This window comes from Lethenteron reissneri, chromosome 60, assembly GCF_015708825.2.
Source record: "Lethenteron reissneri isolate LAM-NWPU_2019-01 chromosome 60, ASM1570882v1, whole genome shotgun sequence".
Classification (NCBI taxonomy): Eukaryota; Metazoa; Chordata; class Hyperoartia; order Petromyzontiformes; family Petromyzontidae; genus Lethenteron; species Lethenteron reissneri.
This window is the reverse complement of record NC_083838.1, coordinates 3,485,644-3,510,364: the sequence shown is the minus strand read 5'-3', so window position 1 is coordinate 3,510,364 and position 24,721 is coordinate 3,485,644. Positions and strand designations below refer to the sequence as shown.

The window sequence follows — 24,721 nt, the reverse complement described above, 5'->3', positions numbered from 1 at the left end:
AGCATATCAAGAAGAATTTTCTTATTTTATTATTTCCATTCTACGTGACTTTACCGAAAGAACCAAGAAGTTTGACGACGGTGTCAGGTGACCGATTGTTAACGGCGGCGGGGAGACGCGCTTTGATGAGGTAGCTGTCCGATGAGGTGTTTCTCTATACCTGCGCGTTCGTTAAGTTTCGGCTCAACGTGCTCGCTGCGTATTGACTTCCTGAAGAAGCTCGCGGCCGATTGGAGCGGAACGTCTGGCTTCGCACCGAAACGGCAACGTGCGTGGCTCAACCAGGAGGGGAGAGGCACGCGGCATCAACAACCGCGGGAAATCCTGCACAGCAGTACGCCGAGTGGCGATGAGTATAGGGTTACTTTTGGGATTATAGCATTTTGGGAGCTTTTGATGAATTCACATTTTTCGGGTAATTTCCAAAATGTAATGATCATGTAATAGTATTACTTGTATTTGTGTTAGTATAAGCAACAGTGACATCGCGCCCGGTGAGATCGCCCATGGCAAGAAAAAGCCAGGAAATTACGCGAGGAATGGCATTACTTGCTGTTGACGTCACGTTTTGGGAACGTCCTCAATTGGGATTTCACGGATTAATCCGGAACATTTAAAAAAAAACTGCCGAGGTGTTGAGGAATGGCTCAGTTTATTACAACAAGGAGGGGGCTGGTGTGGGACCCCTTGAACCAGGTTGGTTTGTCGCCCAAAGCCACCAGGGAGGGACCACATTTCGCGCTCCGATTTGGACGCTCGATTTGCTTTCGCGGGTCAAGCAAAAGCGACGCACGTGAATTGCTCCCACGACCGCCTCCGGGCAGATCTACTACTTATGCGTGGCCGCGCCGATGCTGGCAACAGAGGGGAAACATAAAATTAAAGCTTAAGTGAAAGGTTAGAAATGTTCAGTGTTGCTGCCCGCGAGTTTGTAACCGCGAGCCGAGAAATCAAGGTAATTTCGGTATCGAACGACCTCGCAGCACCATCTTCGAAACCGCACTCACCGGCCGAAAGATCTGCTTTACGTGACCTCTCGGCCATAGCTCCCGGGCAAGGGTCACCAAGGGTCACTGGACACAAGCAGAACCAAGCCGATGTTTAGAGCCCCGAGCGGCTCAGAGGGCCCCAGATTTACGCCGAATGGGCGAGACCAACATCAGCTCGTCTTTCAATCCTAATCGACGGCCACGAGTAGAATTAACCCATCATGCGGTTCGACCTTTACTCCCGTCCCTCTCTTTCCCGCATCTCTCTAATGCACATCTCCTCTGTTATCTCACGCCCGCGTTTATACATTTAAAGCGGGGTGGTGGTCGGCGCGAATGGGACGTATTAATAACTTCGACTTAGGGTCCTCATTGGACCAGCATCACCAGCACTGTCTCCACGACGACTGTGCTCTTCACCGCCACGCCTGAGGTTCTTTTGCGTGGCTTCATAATTACCCTTGACCTGTGCTGTCATCTCTGATATTTGGTTCGTCGATTTGGGGGGGTGGGGGGTGGGGAAGGGGGGGGGGGCACCGGAATCTGCATGTCCAAGCCAGTCATGGTTGATGTTTGGTATCTCTTCGGATGTGTCCGTCCGTCTTTCCATCAATCCGTGGGCTTCGTTTTTTTTGGACGTTTTGCCGAACACTTTGTTTCAGCGCGGCGGTGCAGCTTGGCTTCAAGGTGAATAGCTGCATCTCCCGCTTGTTTTTGACCAAGTAGTTCGCAACAAAACGCGATTACATCACGGCTTCAGTTGTTACTCTTTTGTCTTGGGCTTTGTTGCCCAGCCACACGCGGTACGGGAGAGTTCTGCGTTCTCTCGTTAAGCCAAAGAAGAATTTGCTTTTACCAATACACCGCTCGAGCAAAACGCGTTTGCGCAAAAAAATAGAATTCCTGTTGTCCTCAGATCGATGAATTCGCACGAAAATAAAAAGTCAAAACGAGAAAAAAAGCATGGGTGGTAAAAATTATAATAAAAAAAACCAAGAAGACACGGATGACAACAACAACAACAACAAAAGTTGAGAGGTCAAAAGAAATACCGGCCTTAATTCTTTCAGACGCATAAATAACAGACGTGACCGCCGTCAAAAGGTAATCAAGTGCACAGAGAACGTGTTAGGGATAAACGCAGGCAGGCAGTGGCTGGTAGGCCATCACCGGCCCACACCTGCCTTTAAATAAGAAATTTAAACGCATCGCAAATAATCAACAACTAACAACAACAAATGTCTGGATTTAAATGAAACCCACAATGAACAAAAATCATAATCACGTAGAATGGTAGGCGATGGAGGACAGAACGCAGGATGAAAAACAACAACAACAACAAAATCGCAAGGATGAAGAGCAAATGTTGTCCGCGGTCTGCGTCACTGTGAATTAAACATAAGCGCAGAACTGTGAGGAGTTGGGGTGGGGGCGCTTTGAACATCCAACCCAGCTTTCGATCAGTCCTGCAGGGTCAGTGAGCCGCTTGACGAGTACACGGTTCTGTGCGCGTCTTCACTTGCGTTCCATGAAATTCACCGGGTCTACACATTTCCACGAAACGAACGTGCGTCTTTGAATACAGAAACATGGATTTTACATTGGCTTCGTTTGTTTGAAGTAACGTATTTTTTTGGCTGTCACCTTTTTCATGAAAGGTGCCGATTCATTGGTGGTGATTTCTCCCCCCCTCCACCCACCCACCACCCCCCCGATGAGGTTTTGCAGGTATACGTGTGCCGCCACCAACACCGCCATCATCATCGTCGTGACATCACAATCGTAATCTCATCATCGTCGTCGTCGCCACCATCGTCATCATCACCGCCGCCACGAACGTCACTCTCATGCAAATGATCATAACCATCGTCATCATCATCATCATATGCCGCGCATCGCCACCATTGCCACCATAATCATCATCATTTCCGGAAAATCCAACCCCGACCATTACGCACTCTGACAATGAAATCAGCTGCATTGTTCGAAAGCTCCAAAACAAAAATAATCATCGCAATCATCATTATTATTATTATTATGCAGTGATAACAATAACTTAAAAAAGAAAAAGCTTTACCCGACCAACTTTGGAACGCGCACGATGCTTGAGAGGACTAAAACTGAGCACGGGAAACGAGCGTGTGGCTTTGGCGACAGAGATCCCACCCGGTGCGGCTTTTTTTTTGATATAACGACGCGATTTCACGCGTACAATTTGGTTTCACTTGTGCATAAAACCAGCGTCACTAAAAGTATTGACAGACACCCCCAACGCAACAAAATGAATGTCACGCTGTGATTTGGAGTCACCGACCAAACATAATCCCTCTGGAGTGGGAAAATTCCATGGCCGGGTCTTCCACAGGACCTGGGGAACGTCGGGAGGAGGAACTTCCCTTTCTCCCTCTGCCCTATGAATCGCAAAGGTTTCCGCGCAAATTCTGGACCGGACTACCCTGCGGAGTTTGGTTACGGAGTTCCGATCGAAACTATTTTTTTTTTGTATAAAGGTGTCAGTTTTTCTACCAGTTGAAAGGGTAAAAACCTATTACTATATTTTGCCTACTGGTAAAGGAGGTCTCATAGTGTAATTTTTGGGGCTTAATCCCCCCCCACCCCAAATAAATAAAGGCAAGCGACTTGCTGTGGGTTCACACACACAGCAAGTCGCGCACACACACACTGCAGCTCTCACCAATAAAATGCAACTGGGCGGACATAGGGCAGAGGAGGCAGCAGTTGAGGCGCTGCGGTGTGGCTAGGAGATGTTAACTACCTCGCCTGGTGTGCAGGAGGTCGTGGGTTCGATCCCGACCCCCGACGCCTGCTGCTGGATATTTGGAGTTTGCGTGTCTCTCTCTCATCATCATCACGGTGGCTAGGAGATGTTAACTACCTCGCCTGGTATGCAGGAGGTCGTGGGTTCGATCCCGACCCCGACGCCTTGCTGCTGTGTATTTAGAAGTTTGCGGTGTCTCTCTCTCTCTCTCCCCGTGGCCGCGTGGAATTTTTTATCCGGGTCCTCCGTTTTTTTCCCCCTCCACGTTCAGTTAGAATCGCCGGCGCGAGTCTCAGAGTATTTGGCTGCTAGAAATTTCCTCGTGACGAGAAGCCACTTTGTTGAGCTACCATTTGTGATGGCCAGGTCGATTCTGAAAAACAGCGACATAGCCCAGCGGAGGCTTTAACTGGTAAAATAAAATAGTTTTTTGTTTTAGATTTCATAGTTGGGAGGGGGGGGGGAGGTAGCGGTGGTGAGAGATTGCTAAATTGCCATGATTGTGTGTGTCTCTTGCCTTTGGCCAAACTTGACGTAAAGTCAGAGGTCATAACCGGTTACCCGATACCCGTACCCTACCCGATACCCGGCTACTCGTACCCGGCCGGGTATGGGTACGGGTAGCCGTTTGCGACCCTGGTGCGGCCGGGTACGGGTAGGCCGTGAGTCACTGGTGAGTCACCGTTTGTCACTCATTTCGGGTAGGGTAGGGTAGGGAACGGGTACCCGTACCCGGGTACCCATTTGCGACCCTGGTGCGGCCGGGTATGGGTAAGGAATCAAAACCCGTTTGCGACCTCTGACGTAAACTCACTCTTTGCAGAAGACAGAACGGGGGGATGGGGGGGGACAAAGGGGGGGGGGGGCGAGATCGCTCGACCACCACGACGGTCAGGCGGTCGGGTGGCTGAGGGCTGGACGACACAGGACGAGGTCAGTTAAGAGAGATGCTTTCACATTTCACTTTGGGACATTTCCGGGGGAGGAGAGCGTCGTTACGCCACGAGTTATAACTCAAGCAACGCGTCTTTTGACCGCTACATTTTCTTTAGACTTTCTTGACCCACCAACCCCCCCTCCCCATCCCTCCCCCACCTCCTCCCAAAATGTAACAGCACAAAACGAAATCAATCCATTGGCACGCACCACAACCACTCGTTTTTCAAGCGCGATTAGTACAAAATGTTGAGTTTGGGGGGCGAGGGGTGGAGGGCTGGTTCGGCTCTGTATTTTTACTGGTTGCGACGTCGCAGAGTTGAACGCCTTCTTCTTAAAAACAAAAGCCAATGCCCCCCCCCCGCACCACAAAAGAGGTTAGTTTACGAATCGGGTGCCGTCTCTTTCACGATTCTCTTCCTCGTCAAAGTCTGACAGAGGCGGCGATGTCCGTGACATTGCCAATGGAGGTCACCGTCGTCAGGGTGGCAACATCATCAGGTAGAGCGTCGTTTGCTTGCGAGCATTGTTGTTGTTTGTTCGTTGTTGTGCCTTCTTCAAAGCCTCTTCTCGCTCGTAATAAATTTTATTATTCCGAGTGTTTGGGGATGCCCCCGCCCCCTTCACCGAGAGCAGCCTATTGTTGAGGAGACCGCGTCTGGCGAATGAGCCCCCCACTTTCTTGCACCCCCCCACCCACTCCCTGCATCCCCCCCACCCACCTTGCCCCCACCTCGCCCTCCACCTGTGCGGAGAGTGTCGGGAAGGGGGATTTTTCGTTGTCATGGAAATGCAAAATCTAGGCCGAGGCCTTGTCCACAGCCGCCTGAGCCTTTCCTAGAATGCAACAAGATTCCACAACAACAATAGCAACAACAACGAAACATCTCTCTACTCCTCAACAAATCAACGGAAGTGTGTAAAAAAGAAAAAGCTGAAGCCCTTACAAAAACCAAAAACAACCCTGCTGCACGCGGTTTCTGTTTGTTTGTTTGTTTATAACGTAACGAGTTCATTTCCCGGTAGGCCCAGCGGGCGGGCCAGACATCGTTCTCCGCCGCCGCCGTCGTGCGGGCGAACGGGGCCAAGGAGCCCACAACTCAGCGAGACGCCGCCGCTGCGCTCTCCACCACGATCGGCGAGTCGGGTCGTGGCGGTGGCGGCGGGGCAGAGACAGCGGCGGCGATAACCCCATCATCCGGTGAACCACCAACCCTACCTCCGCCGCCGCCGCTGCTGCTGCTACCGCCTCCTCCTCCTCCACCTCCTTTGACCGATCCGGCCGTTTGAACGATGAGGTCAGCTGAGGGTTGTGGAGATGGTTCAACCTTGGGCTGTTGTTGTTGCTGCTGATGATGACGCTGATGATGACGATGTTGTTCCTTTTGTGGTTGCTGCTGCTGCTGCCGCTGCCCGCAAACGTGGTGATGGCGCTCCCAGTCCTTGTGTTGACAGAAGGCGCCGCAGTAGCGTGCCGTGTTGCAACCCGAGCACGTCTCGCTCGCCTTGCGGCCGCAGTTCCAGCAGCTCTGCGGGCGAGGAGACACGCGCCCTGAGTACACGAGCCTGAGTATGAGCCCGAGTACACGCGCCCTGAGTACACATCTGCGAGCACTCCATGCGTGCGTGCTCCTCCATTACCCTCCATCTCATCCTCCCCTCTCCTCCACGTCCACCTCCTCATCCTCACTCCTCATCACCACCCCCTCATCCTCCTTCTCCTCCCCCCCCTCCACTTCACCCTCCCCAACTCCCCCATCCCTCATCCTCCTCCCCAACTCCTCCATCCTAACCACCCCCCTCCCCCACCCCTCGTCCACCTCATCCTCCCCCAGAGGTCGCAACCGGGTACCCGATACCCGTACCCTACCCGATACCCGGCTACCCGTACCCGGCCGGGTACGGGTAGCCGTTTGCGACCCTGGTGCGGCCGGGTACGGGTAGACCGTGAGTCACTGGTGAGTAACTGTTTGTCACTCATTTCCCAACGTCTTGTCTCTTCTCACAATTCAAGTTCCTAGAATCAACCCACCCGCGCCTGCAACATGGCTTCATCCCAGAGGTCGCAATCAGGTACCCGATACCCGTACCCTACCCGTACCCGGCTGGGTACGGGTAGGGTAAGGAATCAAAACCCGTTTGCGACCTCTGTCCTCCCCTCTCCTCCTGGTCCACCTCCTCACCTCGCTGGAGTCGTCCTGCCGCGCCACGATGGCGATGGCGTCACTGGCCGCCTGCCGCTTGGCGTCTGCGAGCGCCCGCTCCATGCGTGCGCGCTCCCCCTCGATGGTGCTGCGCGCCTGCCTCTCCGCGTCCGACACGGCCTTCTGCAGCTCCGACATGGCCCGCCGTTTCACCTCGTTCACCGCCTCCTCTGCCCGGCGCGCGCGGGGAGAGATAATCGTCGTCGTCGTCATCGTCGCAGCCATCGCCGTTGTCATCTTCGTCGTCGTCGTTATCGCCGTCGTCGTCACTGTCATCGTTGTTTACATCGTCATCGTTGTCATCACCGTCGCTGTCGCCGTTGTTGTCATCGCTGTTCTTCGCGTGGCTGATGTTGATATCGGGCCATAGCTGTGATTCGACACCGAGGTGGTTAACGAGCCAGGCAATTACATCAGGAGTAGCGGCGGAGTGCTGTATCATCGCCGTGATGATTCCTCCTTCGTATCTGTGAATCATCGCCGTGATGATCCCTCCTACGTATCTGTGAATCATCACTGCGATGATCCCTCCTTCGTATTTGCGAATCGAGGCATTGAGTCTCTGTAGTTCGTTCCGTGGTTCTGCTCTGGGTGGTGATCACAATCGCCGCACACTGCCTGGAGAGTTCGTAATTTAGCATTTTTGCATCAGCAGCAGCATCATCATCATCATTGTCATCAAGTTATCTGTTTCATCTGCTGCAATGCTTTGTGTGCAGTGGATGATGTAGTGTAGGGTTTGTAGCCCGCCCAGAAGTTTCATGGTGGCAGATGGGAGCCAGGAATCTTTTGTATCGTCTGGTTTTCATATGCCCATTGAGAGCCTACGTAGGAAATCCACAAGCTCTTGTTTATTCGCTGTCAGATTAGCCCACAAATGTCCTCACCTGCTTTTCTCCAGATATCTTCGGGCATGTAGCGCGTTCCTGGCCTCGACAAGAATTCCTGGTGCGTGTCTGAAACGAAGCGATGAGATGATACCTTAAAATCAAATCAAAGCTGTCGTACACTCTGGACACGCGGCTGGTCTAGTTTCACAGTAACGGGGGCGACGCTGCTGTGTGATCTACCAGTTGAGTAATTTACGGTGTTATATAAAAAAATGATATTTTTGACCCTGACGCTTGTGGTCCGTGACGGCCCGCTCCTTTGCCAAATTATGTCACGGGATCTTTACCGTCCACTGTGGTGCAGCGGACGGCACCCTGTTTAGTGTTCATCATTCACAAACCCACGGCATTAACCTGCGAGGAACTAAACCGCGGCAACCAGCGGCTAGACGTGCTACCACCCTGGTGCCGTGTTCAACTTGTGCCGAACAGGGTCTGCTGCCATTGTGGGGGCGGGGGGGGGGGGTGGTGGTCACCGAGGTTGAGATGTTTATTCCGTTCTGCGCGCGATAGAAAGGCAAGCCTCCTCCGCCAGTCTTATTTCCCAAGAGCCTCTCTGAAGCAGTTCTACGAGATCCGCTTCCTCGGCACCGGTCGCTTCCGACTCACCCAGCAGAAGCAGCGACGCGGTCGACGCCAGCCCGCCCGACGAGACGGCTGCCACCACCGGCGCCAGCTGCTGCTGCTGCTGCTTGGAAATCCCGGACACGGACCCGGAGCCGAGCGTGGAGCCGGAGCCTCCGACCGCGACATGGCCCAGGCCGTTCTTCTTGCCGACGGGGCCGGCACTGGCGCCGGCGCCGGGAGGGTCGGCGGCCTCCTCGGAGCAGCAGCGGCGTACCCAGCGTGCCAGCTCCTGCCGGTCGGTCTCCTGGCAGCGGCGGAGGACGGAGATGGCGCGCCGCGTCTTCTCCACCATCTCGAGGATGCAGGAGAGTAGCTGTGGGCGGGACGGTGGGTGGGACGGAGGGAGTCGTTAACGCGGGAGCGGTACGCGTGTTCCAAGTATCGTGGAAACAAGGAGGTAGTGTTGAGCCACGGCTGCTGAAGGTGTAGCGGGGTGTGTGGGTCTCCAACTGCGACTTGCACATACCCACTCACCCATCCATACCCACCCATACCCCTTACCCATCCACCCGCCCATACCCACCCATACCCATCCACCCATCCATACCCACCCATACACCTTACCCATCCACCCGCCCATATCCACCCATGTCCATCCACCAACCCATACCCACCTATACCCATCCACCGACCCATACCCACCCATGCTCATCCACGCATCAGTACCCACCCACCAATACCCACCCACTCGCCCATACACATCTACTCACCCACTAATACCCACCCATAATGCACTCAACGACCCATACCCATCCACCCGCCCATACCCACCCAAACCCATCCACCGACCCATACCCACCCATACCCATCCACCGACCCATACCCACCCATGCTCATCCACGCATCAGTACCCATCCACCAATACCCACCCACTCGCCCATACCCATCTACTCACCCACTAATAACCACCCACCCATAATGCACTCCACCACCCATACCCATCCACCCGCACTCACCCACCCACCCTCCATGCTTACGTGGTCGAGGTGTTTCCACTCCTCGGCCCACTCACGCTCCGTCAAGCGGTGGTCGATCACCTCTTCGGGACGTGACACGGGCAGGGCTGGCGGAGAGAGAGATGGAGGAGGAAATGGGAATGGGGTCATGGCTGCCCTCATTAACCTTTGACCCCGATCATCTGTATTTGCTACTCGCGAGGCGGCAAGTTGAGACGCCATTTTTTTATGGCAGAGACTTTAGAGAGCGTTTAGTTTCGTATGTATGTATATTGAACTTCTTTCGCACCATATGCAGCCAACCGTGCGATTTGGAGGTGCGGGGAAAGGCAGTTACACGGCTTCAGAGTTTAACGTTATCATTAATATCAGGAAGCTGCTGATGTAGACCAGCATAGCCCGTTCATCCCTCGGTAGACATATCTCCGTAGCAAATACCTTTCAGAATATGTGTTTAGTGATCATTGTTCGGAACCATCTCCCAGAAGACGTCTCTCCCCATTGTAAAAGCAGCGCGTTCACAACCATGATCAGAATCTTTATTGAGACTGCCGGAGGAGGCCGAATTCGATGAGCTATTAAGCACTTTATCACCGATGTCCACAGGGATAGCAAGTAACGATGTAACCATGCGGAGGTTGGCTCTGCGTCACCAGTACCATGATCTCCCGATTACAAGACACTCTTTCCTTTTCTCAAAACGAACCCCGCCAAAGCTCGCTTGGGGCTTTGTCGGTGTCTTACTTCCCCGGAGCATCTGTAATCCAGAGAATACGGCAGCGGCGGCGGCAACGCTGTCACCAACCAACGCGGGAGCTACTGTCGGGCTGCAACGGTTGCTAGGAGATGTTAACCACCTTGCCTGGTATACAGGAGGTCGTGGGTTCAATCCGGAACATGCTGCTGTATATTTGGAGTTTGCGTGTCTCTCTCATCATCATCACGGTGGCTAGGAGATGTGAACTACCTTGCCTGGTATACAGGAGGCCGTGGGTTCAATCCGGAACCTGCTGCTGTATATTTGGAGTTTGCGTGTCTCTCTCATCATCATCACGGTGGCTAGGAGATGTTAACTACCTTGCCTGGTATACAGAAGGTCGTGGGTTCAATCCGGAACCTGCTGCTGTATATTTGGAGTTTGCGTGTCTCTCTCATCATCATCACGGTGGCTAGGAGATGTGAACTACCTTGCCTGGTATACAGGAGGTCGTGGGTTCAATCCGGAACCTGCTGCTGTATATTTGGAGTTTGGGTGTCTCTCTCATCATCATCACGGTGGCTAGGAGATGTGAACTACCTTGCCTGGTATACAGGAGGTCGTGGGTTCAATCCGGAACCTGATGCTTGTATATTTGGAGTTTGCGTGTCTCTCTCATCATCATCACGGTGGCTAGGAGATGTGAACTACCTTGCCTGGTATACAGGAGGTCGTGGCTTCAATCCGGAACCTGCTGCTGTATGTTTGGAGTTTGCGTATCTCTCTCATCATCATCACGGTGGCTAAGAGATGTTAACTACCTTGCCTGGTATACAGGAGGTCGTGGGTTCAATCCGGAACCTGCTGCTGTATATTTGGAGTTTGCGTGTCTCTCTCATCATCATCACGGTGGCTAGGAGATGTGAACTACCTTGCCTGGTATACAGGAGGTCGTGGGTTCAATCCGGAACCTGCTGCTGTATGTTTGGAGTTTGCGTGTCTCTCTCATCATCATCACGGTGGCTAAGAGATGTTAATTACCTTGCCTGGTATACAGGAGGTCGTGGGTTCAATCCGGAACCTGCTGCTGTATATTTGGAGCTTTCATGTGCATGTTCTCTCTCTCCCCGAGGTCGCAAGGATTTTTCTCCGGGTCTCCGATTTTTCCCTCCACATTTGGAATCAACATCGTTATGATAAGCCACTTCGTTAAGCTAATGTTCGTGACAACCAGGTCGCTTCTGAAAAATATCTGTCAAGCTCAGTGGGCCTTGCCTGGAAAAATGTTAGTTTTATCGTTTAGAAGTCCTCACCGAGCGAGTGGTGCCGTTCCCGGTGCTCCCGCATCTCGCACGCCGCGTCCCGGTAGAGCCCGGACGGCGAGGCCGCCATGGCCGCCCCTCCGTGCGGGATGTTGTGTGCCGCCCTCCCTCCGTGCGCCATCTCCTCCGCCCGCCTGTGGTGCCCGCCGCCACCGCCGCCGCCGCCCAGCGAATACAACGTCGCCGGCTGAGACAGCCCCACCACCGCCGACTGGCCGTGGACCCCTCCGCTCGACGCCGGGCGCTGCGCCGTCGACCCCGCGACCCCTGCGCCGCCGCCGCCGCCGCCACTCGGGGCTAACTGGAGGAGCCAGCGCCAGGGGAGAGGCCAGAGCGGCCAGGGCATTGTGGGAGGAAGCGGACGAGCCGTTGAGAGGCGGCCCGTTGCCGCCGCCGCCGATGGACGGCGGTGGGGGAGCGAGCGGAGGGCACAGGCGCTTGCTGCTCGGCGCATCGTGGCCCAGCCCATTTTCCCGGCTGACCCTGTGGTGGAGGGCGGCAATGGGGAAGGGGCAGCGGCGTTAGTTGGGCGCAGGCGGGCAGCGACGACGGTGCGAGCGAATTGCTCCTCGCCTGCACGGTGGATGGTGTAACGGCGTGCCTGAGGCACCGGGGTAGCGAGATGTTAACTCCCTCGCCTGGTATGCGGGAGGTCCTGGGTTCGATCTCGATCCTGATGCCTGTATATTTGGGGTTTGTGTGTCTCTGTCCCCGTGGTCCCGCGGATTTTATCTCCGTGTCCTCCGGTTTTTCCCCTCCATATTGAGGATCGACATGCGTTTTGGAGTTACTAACAATTGCCCGAGTTCTGCAGTCCACGATACATTCAGGTGTTATCAACCAATGCATTTTGAGAGAGGAAGACACAAAGGTGTGAAGAGGAACCACAGACAATCGGGGATGGCAGCAGCAGCAGCCACGCAATGAGGAGCCGGTGCTACCAACAATTGCCCAAGCTCTGCAGTCCTCTATACGTAGTCCTCTATGCATTAGTATAGAGGACTATACTCATGTATAAATCCGACGATGCATGACCGCCCAGAGGACAGAAGATGCCACCAGCCGAATCATCGTCTGGATGACTCACCCCAACCCTCCCACCCTCACCTGTCCCCCCAATCCTCACCTGCCCCCCCCAGCCCTCACATCTGTGGCTCGTCCTCCCACACTCACCTGTCACTCAGAATCCTCTTCCCATTCTCGTTGACCTCCAGTAGAGGCTCGGCAGAGTCGAAGGGCGACGGTGACTGCTGCTGATGCTGTTGCTGGTGGTGCTGCTGCTGCTGCTGCTGGTGGTGGTGGTGGTGCGGCGTCGTTGCGGTCCCGTGGTGCGGTGGGTGGTGCTGGTGGTGGTTCTGGTGGTGGTGCTGCTGGTGGTGCTGGTGGTGGTGCTGGTGGTGGTGGTTGTGAGATCCCGCCATCGTGCCGCCACCGTGGGACGAGGTTCCCGCGCCGGGCGCTAGCGGCGCAGCAGGAGGAGCAGGAGGGATGCCCACGTCAAGTAGCAGGAACTGGTTCTGCGCCAGGTATTGAGCCGGGGACAGCTTGGCGGTTCGCGCGCATTGCAGCAGCTCGCGCTGGAGGAGCGGCAGATTGGCCTGCGCGCGCGCACGCGAACACCCACGCGCCGATAGACAAATGTTACACCACCAGTCTGGTGGCTACACGTTAGTTTGACGCGCATTTCCCTCCCCAATGCTCTTGTGCGACACAGAGAAAGCACTGCGTTGGCCGGCCCATGATGACTTCCAAAAGGATCGGGGGGATTTTTGTGTGCACTCCACCGCGTTGCACGCCACCACGTGCACACCTCAGCACGTGCACTCCTCAGACAGCGCGTGCACACCACCACGTGCACACCTCAGCGCGTGTACACCTCAATCAGCGTGCGCACACCACCACGTGCACACCTCAGCACGTGCACTCCTCAGACAGCGTGCGCACACCACCACGTGCAACACCGCAATATTCCAAGATCGGACACCAGGCCACGCCGTGTCTGGTGACGTCCAGCGCCGATCACGTGTCCGGGAGGGTCGTGGTCTAAGCGCACTGTCACTCTGTCCACGTGCCGTTTAATCCTGCCTAGCTTACAATGTTAATTTGGTAGGGAGTCTTATTAGACGTTTTGCCACAGAAAGACACATGTAGCGATGCATGTTGAACTTATTTCGCACCGTACGTAGCCGACCGTGCCCATCGGAGGACAAGAAATGATAACGAGCTGACTCATCGCGTGGCAAATTCATAGAAGTCAAATACTCGAAACGCATGTCTGTAAACACGGAAGGAAAAACTGGATTTACGCAGAGGAAAACCAACGTGGTCATGGGGAGAACACGCAAATTCAATTTTACAGGCATCGTCAGGGTCGGGATCGAACTCAGTACCTCCTGCATACCAGGCGAGGTAGTTAACACCAAGCAACCATGGACCCCCCCCTAGTATAGCCTCAACAGACTGTTGGGGCAAGTGCTGTTAGTGATTAGCAGCACCTGTGATGACCGGTACGACACACGAGGTGGTGGGTCCCAAGCCAGAAATCGCCACGCCTAGTCGCCTTTGTCTCCCCAGCGCTGATGTTTATACACCTCACCAGGTACACACTTGAGGCTGAGTCGACCTAGAGCAGACCCAGAACCGGCTAATATAATTGTGGCCGTGAGCGGCACTTGAACACGGCTCTCGCCGGGTTCGCAGCGCACGCAGCGCGCTAACGGCTGCGCCACCGCTCCCCCGTAACATCTCATTTGAAGACAAAGTCAAAGACGCCCCGTATAGCTTGTAACTGTTGGGGCAAGTGCAGTTAGCGGACACCTATGAAGGCCAGAACGGATGACGAGAGAGTGGTTGGCCAGCACCACCACGGCCGCCACCTTTGTCTTCCTAGTGGCAACTCTTTGTACACATCGCACTTGGCTGAGTCGACCTAGGAGAGGCCCGGGACTGCTTCAGATAATCATCACTGAGGTTGGGCCGCGAGCGGGAATCGAACACGGGTCTAGCCGGGTTCGTAGCACACGCAGCGCGCTAACCGCTGCACCACGCCTCCCCCGTAATGTCTCTTGTATAAAACACGCACGCTAACACACGTTTTCTCACCCCTACAACAATAGAAAGTGGCAAAGAAAAAGATAACATTTCAATGATAACCGGTACTGGCAGTCGGAGCGTTGATAATAATAATAACAACGATAACCTGGACGCTATGCGGAGAGAGTTGAGAAAACTCACGTCGCTCCAGCAGAGTTTGCGGAACAAGTGTTTCTGATTTATCTCCGATTTTATATTTTGCAGACGCGCCTGGCGCTCCTCGGGCTACGGAACCCAGGAACACATGTCCCTCTCGGCAGCGCCAAGGCAAACACAGCTCATGTGTGCTGGTGGTTGTGCTGGTGGTTGTGCTGGTGGTTGTGGTGGTGGTGGTGGTTGGACCTGGGGAGCGGTGGTGTAGCGGTTAGCGCGTTGCGTGCGCTACAAACCCGGCGACCCGCTCACGGCCAAAATCAGTGGCGATTATCTGAACCGGTCCTTGGCAATCCCCTAGGTCGACTCAGCCTCAAATGAGTACCTAGTGCGGTGTGTAAACATCGCCACCCCCTCGTGTGCCCTGCCGGCCTTCATAGGTGCTCGCTAACAGCACGTGCCCCAAACAGTCTGTTACAGACAATACGGGATATTTTTGGTTGTGGTTGGACCGTAATGCACAACCAGAATTCTACAGCAGCAGCAACAACAACAACTACGTCAATGTTGTTGTTGCATTTTGCAGAAGTTAAAAATACAATAAAGCAGAGCACGGTACATTCCTGCACATTAAACTGGGGGAGGGTGGCGGTGGGGGGGGCGCTGTGGGGGTGGTGACATTTTAATTGGAAATCTTATTCAGGGGAAAACGTTAACGATCGATGCTTGTGATAGTGCCGCTTGCATTGGCAGCAAGACACACAGAGGCACAAACGACAAACAAAAAACACACCATTGGAACCTCATTTGCCAGTAAAAAATTATGATAATTGTTTTTTACCCTTTTATCTGGCAACAAAACTGACACCTTTTTTTACGAGGAGTCATGTTTGCATAGACCACAATACCTGCAGTCATAATGCAAACAAAAAACACAACTCTGATAATGTATGCACTGTCCTTGAAGTTCATTGGTCCACACCTGAGACAGCTTTCCTTAGAGCCTTTTGGCGTCATCTGGTTCAACACCATGTGAGACTAGGCTCTAAGGAAAGCTGTCTCGGGTGTGAACCAATCAACTTCAATGACAGTGCATACATTATCAGAGTTGTGTTTTTTGTTTGCATTATGACTGCAGGTATTATGGTCTATGCAAACATGACTCCTGGTAAAAAAGGTGTCAATTTTATTGCCAGATAAAAGGGTAAAAAAACAATTATCAAAAAACACACACTCAACGCATTCGTTGAGTGTGGCTCTGCGTGTTCTGCAGATGTAGATGATACCACTGTCGCCTATTGCGCGGTGGTTGAACTTATGACCTCTCGGTCCAAACGGGCAACTGGACATACGGACAGGTTCGTCGTATCTCTGGAAGTTCGTAAGTGTGGAATGTTCGGAAGTAGAGGAGCTACTGGTACAGCCCTTGTTTTTTTAGAAGCGACCTGGCCACAGATGATAGCTAAACGAAGTAGCGTATCATGATATGGACATTTCATAGCAGCTCTGAAGGCGTGATGTTGATTCTAAATGTGGAGGGGAAAACCCAAAGGACCCAGAGAAAATCCATGCGACCACTGAGAGAGAGAGACACGCAAACTCCAAATATACAGAAGGCTTCAGGGTCGGGATCGAACCCACGAACATCCTGTATACCAGGCGAGGTAGTAAACATCTTGTAATCTTGTTGAAGGCAGCAAAACGGTATTGTACCAGGATCGATGTCGCTAAATATTGTGTGGGGGTGAATCTTAGCCATATCTACAATTCTAACAGTTTAATGAAGTTTTTTTTTATATATAAAGTTGTTCACCGTTTTGCATAATGTATACAAATCGCATCTCAAAACAATCTCGTAGGGTTAATCTTGATTTGGAGCTTTCGTGACTGCAGGAATCCATACTCTGTTTCTTTCGATAAAGTCCCGTGGCTAGAAAATTCATAGATCACGACGTTTCGATCGCAACGCAAGCAACCGTCATACAGCAGGCTAACTGCTGACGTAACTGCTGACGTAGCAGTTGGCCTGCTGTGTTTGTGTCACCTGATGACGGTTGCTTGCGTTACGATCGAAACGTCGTGATCTATTCTCTTAGGGTTAGTCACGCGCTGGGCTTTCGCACAGAGGGCGAGAGTTGGCACCACGGACACGCGCTTGGCAAGTGCGGCCAGAACTGGCGCTCTACGAACAATTGCCCGAGTTCTGCCGTCCCTGCATTGGGGATTCGATGTTTGCCCAACCCCATTCACGAGCTGTGCATTACGCGTAGACGCGAGAGTGAGCGCGCTTGTATGATCTCTTAGCCATATCTACGAAATATGTTTGGGGTGAGGGCGGGGGATGGGGTGGAAGCTGGCTGAACAAAGACAAAGATCACCCGTATAGCCTCGACAGACTTTTTTTTCGGGGGCAAGTGCTGTTAGCGAGCAGCACCTGCGAGGGCGTGTTTACTGCGCACCGCACCAGGTCGAGTAGTTATTTTGAGGCCGAGTCGACCTAGGGGAGGCCCAGCACCGGGTCAAATCGGGTAGGGGAAGCAAACACGCCAGTGGGCCGGCTGGGCACAACCCATGGGGGCTAACATCGCCTGCCTCCCTTCCTACCTCCCTCCAACCCTCCAACCCTCCCCTACCTCCCTCTCCTACCCCCATCCCTCCCTACCTCCCTGCAACCCTCCCCTACCCCCTCCCCTCCCTCCCTCCCTTCCTACCTCCCTCTCCTACCCCCATCCCTACCTCCCTCCAACCCTCCCTACCCTCCTTCCATCCCTACCTCTCTCCCTCCCCTCCCTCCCTACCATCCCTCCCTCCCTACCGCCCTCCCTACCTCCCTCCCTACCTCCCTACCTCCCTACCTCCCTCCCTACCTCCTCCCCTCCCCTCCCTACCTCCCTCCCTACCTCCCTCCCTCCCTACCTCCCCTACCTCCCTACATCCCTACCTCCCTCCCTACCTCCTCCCCTCCCCTCCCTACCTCCCTCCCTACCTCCCTCCCTACCTCCCCTACCTCCCTACCCTCCCTACCTCCCTCCTCCCCTCCCCTCCCTACCTCCCTCCTACCTCCTCCTCTCCCCTACCTCCCTACCTCCCTACCTCCCCTACCCTACCTCCCTCCCTACCTCCCCTGCATCCCTACCTCCCACCCTACCTCCTCCCCTCCCCTACCTCCCCTACCTCCCTACCTCCCTACCTCCCCTCCATCCCTACCTCCCCTCCCTCCCCTCCAACCCCCCCCCCCTCCCCTTCTTCCCTCCCTACCTCTCTCCCTCCCTCCCTTCCCTACCTCCCTCCCCCCAAAGCAAGGAATTCGCGACTCGCTGCTGCTGCTGCTGCTACGGGCGTCTGGACCGCGTTAGCGCGCCGCGGCCCCGGCGGTAATTAGGCGATGGGGGGGGGGGCGGTGTGGGAAGGGCCGCTGTGCGTTCCACCGAGGCTGTCCAGCTAAACATCTGGTTCATTGCAAACGCTGTCGTTTCTAAGAATCACGTCCCGTGGATCGGGAGGGTGGGGAGGGTAGCGGTGGTGGGGGTGGGGGGGCGTCGTTGGACACCAAATATTCACCCCCCCTTCGTGTGCCACAGGCCACAGTGACGGCCTTCGTAGGTGCTACTCGCTAACAGCACTTACCCCAACAGTCTGTTCAAGGTTATTCGGGTGGGGGGGGGGGGTCTTTGTCTTTGCGTGTGAGCGCACGTTTGTGTGTATGTGTTTGTGTGTGAACGCATGCGTGTGTGTGTTTGCGTGTGAGCGCATGCGTATGTGTTTGCGTGTGAGTGCACGCGTGTGTGCGTGTGTTTGGGTGTGAACGCACGCGTGTGTGTGTGAGTGCACGCGTGTGTGTGTGAGTGCACGCGTGTGTGTGTGTTTGCGTGTGAGTGCACGTGTGTGTTTGTGTGAGTGCACGCGTGCGTGTGTGTTTGCGTCTAACAACAATCTGTTAAGGCTATACGGGGGATCTTTGTCTTTATTTGCATGCATGTGAGCGCGCAGCCTGTGTGTGCGTGTGTGCGTGTGAGTCCGCTGTGTGCGTGTGTGTGCGTGTCTGTGTGTTTGCGTGCGAGTACAAACTGCCCCAACAGTCTGTTACAGGCTATACGGGGAATCTTTGTAGGGAGCGGTGGTGCAGCGGTTAGCGCTACGTTGCGCTACGAACCTGGCGACCCGCTCACGGCCAAAATCAGTGGCGATTATCTGAACCGGTCCTGGGATTCCCCTAGGTCGACTCAGCCTCAAATGAGTACCTGGTGCGGTGTGTAGTAAACATCGCCACTGGGGAGACAAAGGCGGCCGGGCGTGGTGCTGGCCACCCACCCCCTCGTGTGCCGTGCCGGCCTTCATAGGTGCTCGCTAAAAGCACTTGCCCCAACAGTCTGTTATAGGCTATACGAGGGATCTTTGTCTTTGTTTGCATGTGAGCCTACGCGTGTGTGTGTAGGTCTGTGTGTGTGCGCACTGTGTGTGTGTGCACTGTGTGTGTGTGCGCACTGTGTGTGTGTGCACTGTGTGTGTGTGTGCGCACTGTGTGTGTGCCGTGTATGTGCGCAGACGAGCCTAGACCAGAGTCGAATCTGGAAGCAATTTACAATTTACAAAAATAAAAAAAAGAAACGCAAACCTCAAGCTGGGCTGCAGGATGAGGTGTGGTCTTCAAATATAAACAATAGCTACGAGAAAACAACCCCCACCGTGCATTTATATATATACGTGTGCTGCTTACCGTTGCCTAGATAATTTTACTATTAAAACTATGAACGCGTATTTGTTTTTACTTGATCAGGTAAGGCCCACTGAGCTGTATACATAAATAGCTATTACTGGTAGGAGCCTCCTGGTTACACCAGCCCACAGGGAATTATTGTGTCCGTCCGTCGTGCAGGGAGGGGCTAGGTGGGGAGGGAGGGGCTGGGTGGGGTGGGGAGGGTGGGGATGGGCTGGTGGGGAGGGTGGGGCTGGGTGGGTGGTGGGAGGGGTGGGGCTAGGTGGGGAGGGTGGAGAGGGGCTGGGTGGGGATGGTGGAGAGGGGCTGGGTGGGGACGGTGGGGAAGGGCGGGGAGGGGAGGGTGGGGAGAGGCTGGGTGGGGTGGGGCTGGGTGGGGACGGGCTGGGTGGGGAGGGTGGGACTGGGTGGGGGGTGGGAGGGGTGGGGCTGGGTGGGGAGGGGCTGGTCACTCCGTGGTGCCCTTAAAAAACTCAACGTTTCACCTACTCACGCCGGCTTGTGCCCGCCCTCACAGTCAGCCATATTTGCGGAATACACCACGCCGCCGTTGACCCTGCAGGCCATTGACCGAGCAACCCAACGTTCCTACCAGCTCCCTCCGCAGGAATGTGTTTTTTTTCAGAAGCGACCTGGTTATCACACGCATTAGACTGTTTAACAGCGTGGCTTACCAACGTGGAAATGTGCGGCTCCGATTAGCGTGGTTGATCAGCTGCGTACGGCGCGAAAGAAGTTTCGACATTTGTGCAGTAAGTGGGTGAACGCTAGTATTGTGTGAATCCGAATCGGCGGCATGTTGAACACGTGGGCTTTCGCGACTGTTTTTACGAGATCTGACCTCACGCAAAAACGAGACCTCTATGATGGATATTACAGAATCGGAATATTACAGGAATACATTGTTCCAATTTCGTCTGGTTAGGGACCATAGTATGGACTAATCGGAGCCTTGATTAGCCTTGATCGTTAAGTTTGACTATGCCAAGCTCTTCTTGCAATTTGAAAACCTCATGGGTTCTCTTCGCTTTGCTATCACCACACTCAGGACCCATTATGAATATATCAAAGCACAAAATGAGCACAGCATGAATACTGTGCACGTGTTATATAATCACGAAAATAACTATAAACACTGCAATATTCTTCAGTTTTCACAAAATAACGATGAATTGTTCACAGTATAATCACAGAAATAAGTACAGTATTAACAACACGTGAACACACACACATACAAGAGATGCTGCTCATTGAACGACTTCTACTCAAAGACTGAACGAACAAGACGGCGCGTGCCGCGAATTGTCGTGGAAGATTAGGGGATGAGAGCCACGTGAACGAAATTTGAAATGTGGTCACCGTTGAAAACGGCGAAGCGACGAAAGTCAACGTGTCGCCGTGTACTGGAGGAATCCGATGAGCTATGAAGCTCTTTGGCATCGATTACTACTGGTTGGGAGGGGGAGGCTTTGCAACAAGGCATTGCATGATTTTCAGGGCAATCGAAACGGATCTGATTTGGCGTCGCAAACGTATCGTCTCCTCCCCACTCTCCTCTCCTCTGTCCAGCAGTAGAATCACCGTCGCTGGGAGGTGGTGGTGGTGGTTGTGGTGGTTGGTGGTGGTGGTGGTGGTTGGTGGTTGGTGGTGGTAGTTGGTGGTGGTTGGTGGTGGTTGGTGGTGGTTGGTGGTAGTGGCTGAGCAAATGCTCCCGGCGATTTACGAGAAGGGGTTTGACCTCGGAGGTCACGGGGGTCACCGTCCTCAGCTGTTGCACGAGGCAGCGATGTTCAAGTGGATTACAGCCACTGGTGTGCTACTTGCGTCTGATCACTGAACGATAGCCATCATGATATCAATCGCCTATGACAATATATAGGACGTGTGTGCGTGTGCGTGCCTATAGTACAAGCAGGAAATATACTCAGCTCCCTCCTGTGGTGGACGCTGTCTGTGGTGGACACTGCTCGTGGTGGACACTGATCGTGGTGGACAATTCATCTTCGTTCGTATGCCTGATGTAGATGCAGAGCTTCAACTGCAATGGCACGCTCAGGTGGTCAAGCGTCAGGGCTAGCGGAGTGAATGGCTGTGCTGTCTCCTTCATGTTTGTGGATCGGGGCATTGCGTCGTCACATGAAGGTGGTGATGGGGCCTCGAGTGACGGACACAGGAGGCATCGCCACGGTGGCTAGGAGATGTTAACTACCTCGCCTGGTGTGCAGGAGGTTGTGGGTTCGATCCCGACCCTGACGACGCCTGCTGCTGTATATTTGGAGTTTGCGTGTCTCTCTCTCATCATCATCATCACGGTGGCTAGGAGATGTTAACTACCTCGCCTGGTGTGCAGGAGGTTGTGGGTTCGATACAGACCCTGACGGCGCCTGCTGCTGTATATGTGGAGTTTGCGTGTCTCACATCATCATCATCACGGTGGCTCGGAGATGTTAACCACCTTGCCTGGGTTCGATCCCGACCCTGACGACGTCTGCTGTATATTTGGAGTTTGCGTGTCTCTCATCATCATCATCACGATGGCTAGGATATGTTAACTACCTCGCCTGGTGTGCAGGAGGTTGTGGGTTTCGTTCCCGACCCTGACGACGTCTGCTGTATATTTGGAGTTTGCGTGTCTCTCATCATCATCATCATGATCACGGTGGCTCGGAGATGTTAACCACCTCGCCTGGTGTGCAGGAGGTTGTGGGTTCGATCCCGACCCTGACGACGTCTGTATATTTGGAGTTTGCGTGTCTCTCATCATCATCATCACGGTGGCGAGGAGATGTTAACCACCTCGCCTGGTATACAGGAGGTCGTGGGTTCGATCCCGACCCTGACGACGCCTGCTGCTGTATATTTGGAGTTTGCGTGTCTCTCTCTCATCATCATCATCATCACGGTTGCTAGGAGATGTTAACTACCTCGCCTGGTATACAGGAGGTCGTGGGTTCGATCCCGACCCTGACGACGCCTGCTGCTGTATATTTGGAGTTTGCGTGTCTCTCTCTCTCTCATCATCATCATCACGGTGGCTAGGAGATGTTAACCACCTCGCCTGGTATACAGGAGGTTGTGGGTTCGATCCCGACCCTGACGACCTCTGCTGTATATTTGGAGTTTGCGTATCTCTCATCATCATCATCACGGTGGCTAGGAGATGTTAACCACCTCGCCTGGTATACAGGAGGTCGTGGGTTCGATCCCGACCCTGACGACGCCTGCTGCTGTATATTTGGAGTTTGCGTGTCTCTCTCTCTCATCATCATCATCACGGTGGCTAGGAGATGTTAACTACCTCGCCTGGTATACAGGAGGTCGTGGGTTCGATCCCGACCCTGACGACGCCTGCTGCTGTATATTTGGAGTTTGCGTGTCTCTCTCTCTCATCATCATCATCATCACGGTGGCTAGGAGATGTTAACCACCTCGCCTGGTATATTAGGAGGTCGTGAGTTCGATCCCGACCCTGACGACGCCTGCTGCTGTATATTTGGAGTTTGCGTGTCTCTCTCTCTCATCATCATCATCATCACGGTGGCTAGGAGATGTTAACCACCTCGCCTGGTATATAGGAGGTCGTGAGTTCGATCCCGACCCTGACGACGCCTGCTGCTGTATATTTGGAGTTTGCGTGTCTCTCATCATCATCATCATGATCACGGTGGCTCGGAGATGTTAACCACCTCGCCTGGTATATAGGAGGTCGTGGGTTCGATCCCGACCCTGACGACGCCTGCTGCTGTATATTGGAGTTTGCGTGTCTCTCATCATCATCATCACAGTGGCGAGGAAATGTTAACTACCTCGCCTGGTGTGCAGGAGGTTGTGGGTTCGATCCCGACCCTGACGACGCCTGCTGCTGTATATTTGGAGTTTGCGTGTCTCTCTCTCATCATCATCATCACGGTGGCTAGGAGATGTTAACTACCTCGCCTGGTGTGCAGGAGGTTGTGGGTTCGATCCCGACCCTGACGACGCCTGCTGCTGTATATTTGGAGTTTGCGTGTCTCTCTCTCATCATCATCATCACGGTGGCTAGGAGATGTTAACTACCTCGCCCGGTGTGCAGGAGGTCGTGGGTTCGATCCCGACCCTGACGACGCCTGCTGCTGTACATTTGAAGTCTGCGTGCGTCTCTCTCTCTCCCCGTGGTCGCGTGGATTTTTGGTCCTACGGTTTTTTCCCCACCACGCGTTTAGGGAGTTATTTATTTGCCTGCTGCTATAAATGTCCACGCGGAGGATGCTGCTGCTGATGATGATGATCCACCACTTTGTGGAGCTGCTGTCATTTGTAGCAGGTGAGGCCTGCTCACCTGCTACAGATAATAAACAGTGATTATTTATTTAAAAACGAAACGAACAACTATTTATTTGAATGTGAAATAAAATAATAATAAAATAAATAACAAAATATTCCAGCATCTGCCGCACAGCGCGAGCTGCGACTCGCAGCTTGAGAACAAAATCTGGAGACGCGCGCGTGCGCGTGCACGTGTGCGCACACAGACAAAGGTCCCCCGTATAGCCTTCAACAGGCTGTCGGGGCAAGTGCTGTTTACTGCGCACGAGGGTGTGGGTGGCCAGCACCGCGTCCCCCACGGACCGCTTTTGTCTCCCCGCCCCCCGCCCGCCCCCCCCGAGTGGCGATGTTTTGACACACCGCGCCAGGTATTCAATTGAGGCTGAGTCGACCTAGGGGGGGGGGGTGGTTAGGCACAGGGCGGGTTCGGGCGTTCTTCAGCGGCGTTGGCCGCGAGCGAGCATCGAACTCGGGTCGCGGCTTGGCTTCGCACCGCTAACCGCTGCGCCACCGCTCCTCAATAACAAAGACAAAGATCCCCCGTATAGCCTCCCCACTACACACATACACACGCACGCACGCGCGCGTGCAGAGGACCACAGGAGGCCACAGCAGGGGCAGATGTTTTCCTTGCAGTTCTTGGAATTTGAGAAAATAAACATAAACAAATATCCCCCCACCCTCCCCCTCGCAGCCCCCCCCAACCCCCTCGCAGTCCCCCCCCACCCCCCTCGCAGCCCCCCCCCACCCACCACCACCTACCAACCCCCTCGCAGCCTCCCCCCAACCCCTCGCAGCCCCCCCCCACCCCCACCCACCCACCCTCCCCCCACCCCCACCAACCTCACCCCCACCCACCCCCACCACCCCCACCACCCACCCACCCCCACCACCCATCCCCACCACCCCCATCCACCCCCACCCATCCCCTCGCAGCCCCCACCCTCCCCCTCCCAGCCCCCACCCACCCCCACCCACCCACCCCCACCCCCACCCACCACCCACCCACCCCCACCCACCCCCACCACCCCCCCCCCACCACCCACCCCCACCCACCCTCCCCACCCCCACCACCCGCCCACCCCCACCACCCACCCACCCACCCACCCCCCC

The 24,721-nt window shown here is 54.4% G+C and overlaps 1 protein-coding gene across 1 annotated transcript in view; it reads right to left on the bottom strand.

Annotated features, from left to right (window-relative positions):
* Window positions 1–5,459: 5,459 nt before the first annotated feature.
* Window positions 5,460–24,721, bottom strand: part of LOC133358036 (protein CBFA2T3-like) — a 60,737-nt gene continuing 41,475 nt past the window's right edge. The window contains 8 exon segments of the mRNA XM_061576311.1: window positions 5,460–6,233; window positions 6,888–7,078; window positions 7,796–7,864; window positions 8,408–8,738; window positions 9,403–9,488; window positions 11,392–11,721; window positions 11,723–11,883; window positions 12,574–12,998. Coding sequence (XP_061432295.1) covers window positions 5,805–6,233; window positions 6,888–7,078; window positions 7,796–7,864; window positions 8,408–8,738; window positions 9,403–9,488; window positions 11,392–11,721; window positions 11,723–11,883; window positions 12,574–12,998 — 2,022 coding nt within the window. The 3' untranslated portion in view covers window positions 5,460–5,804.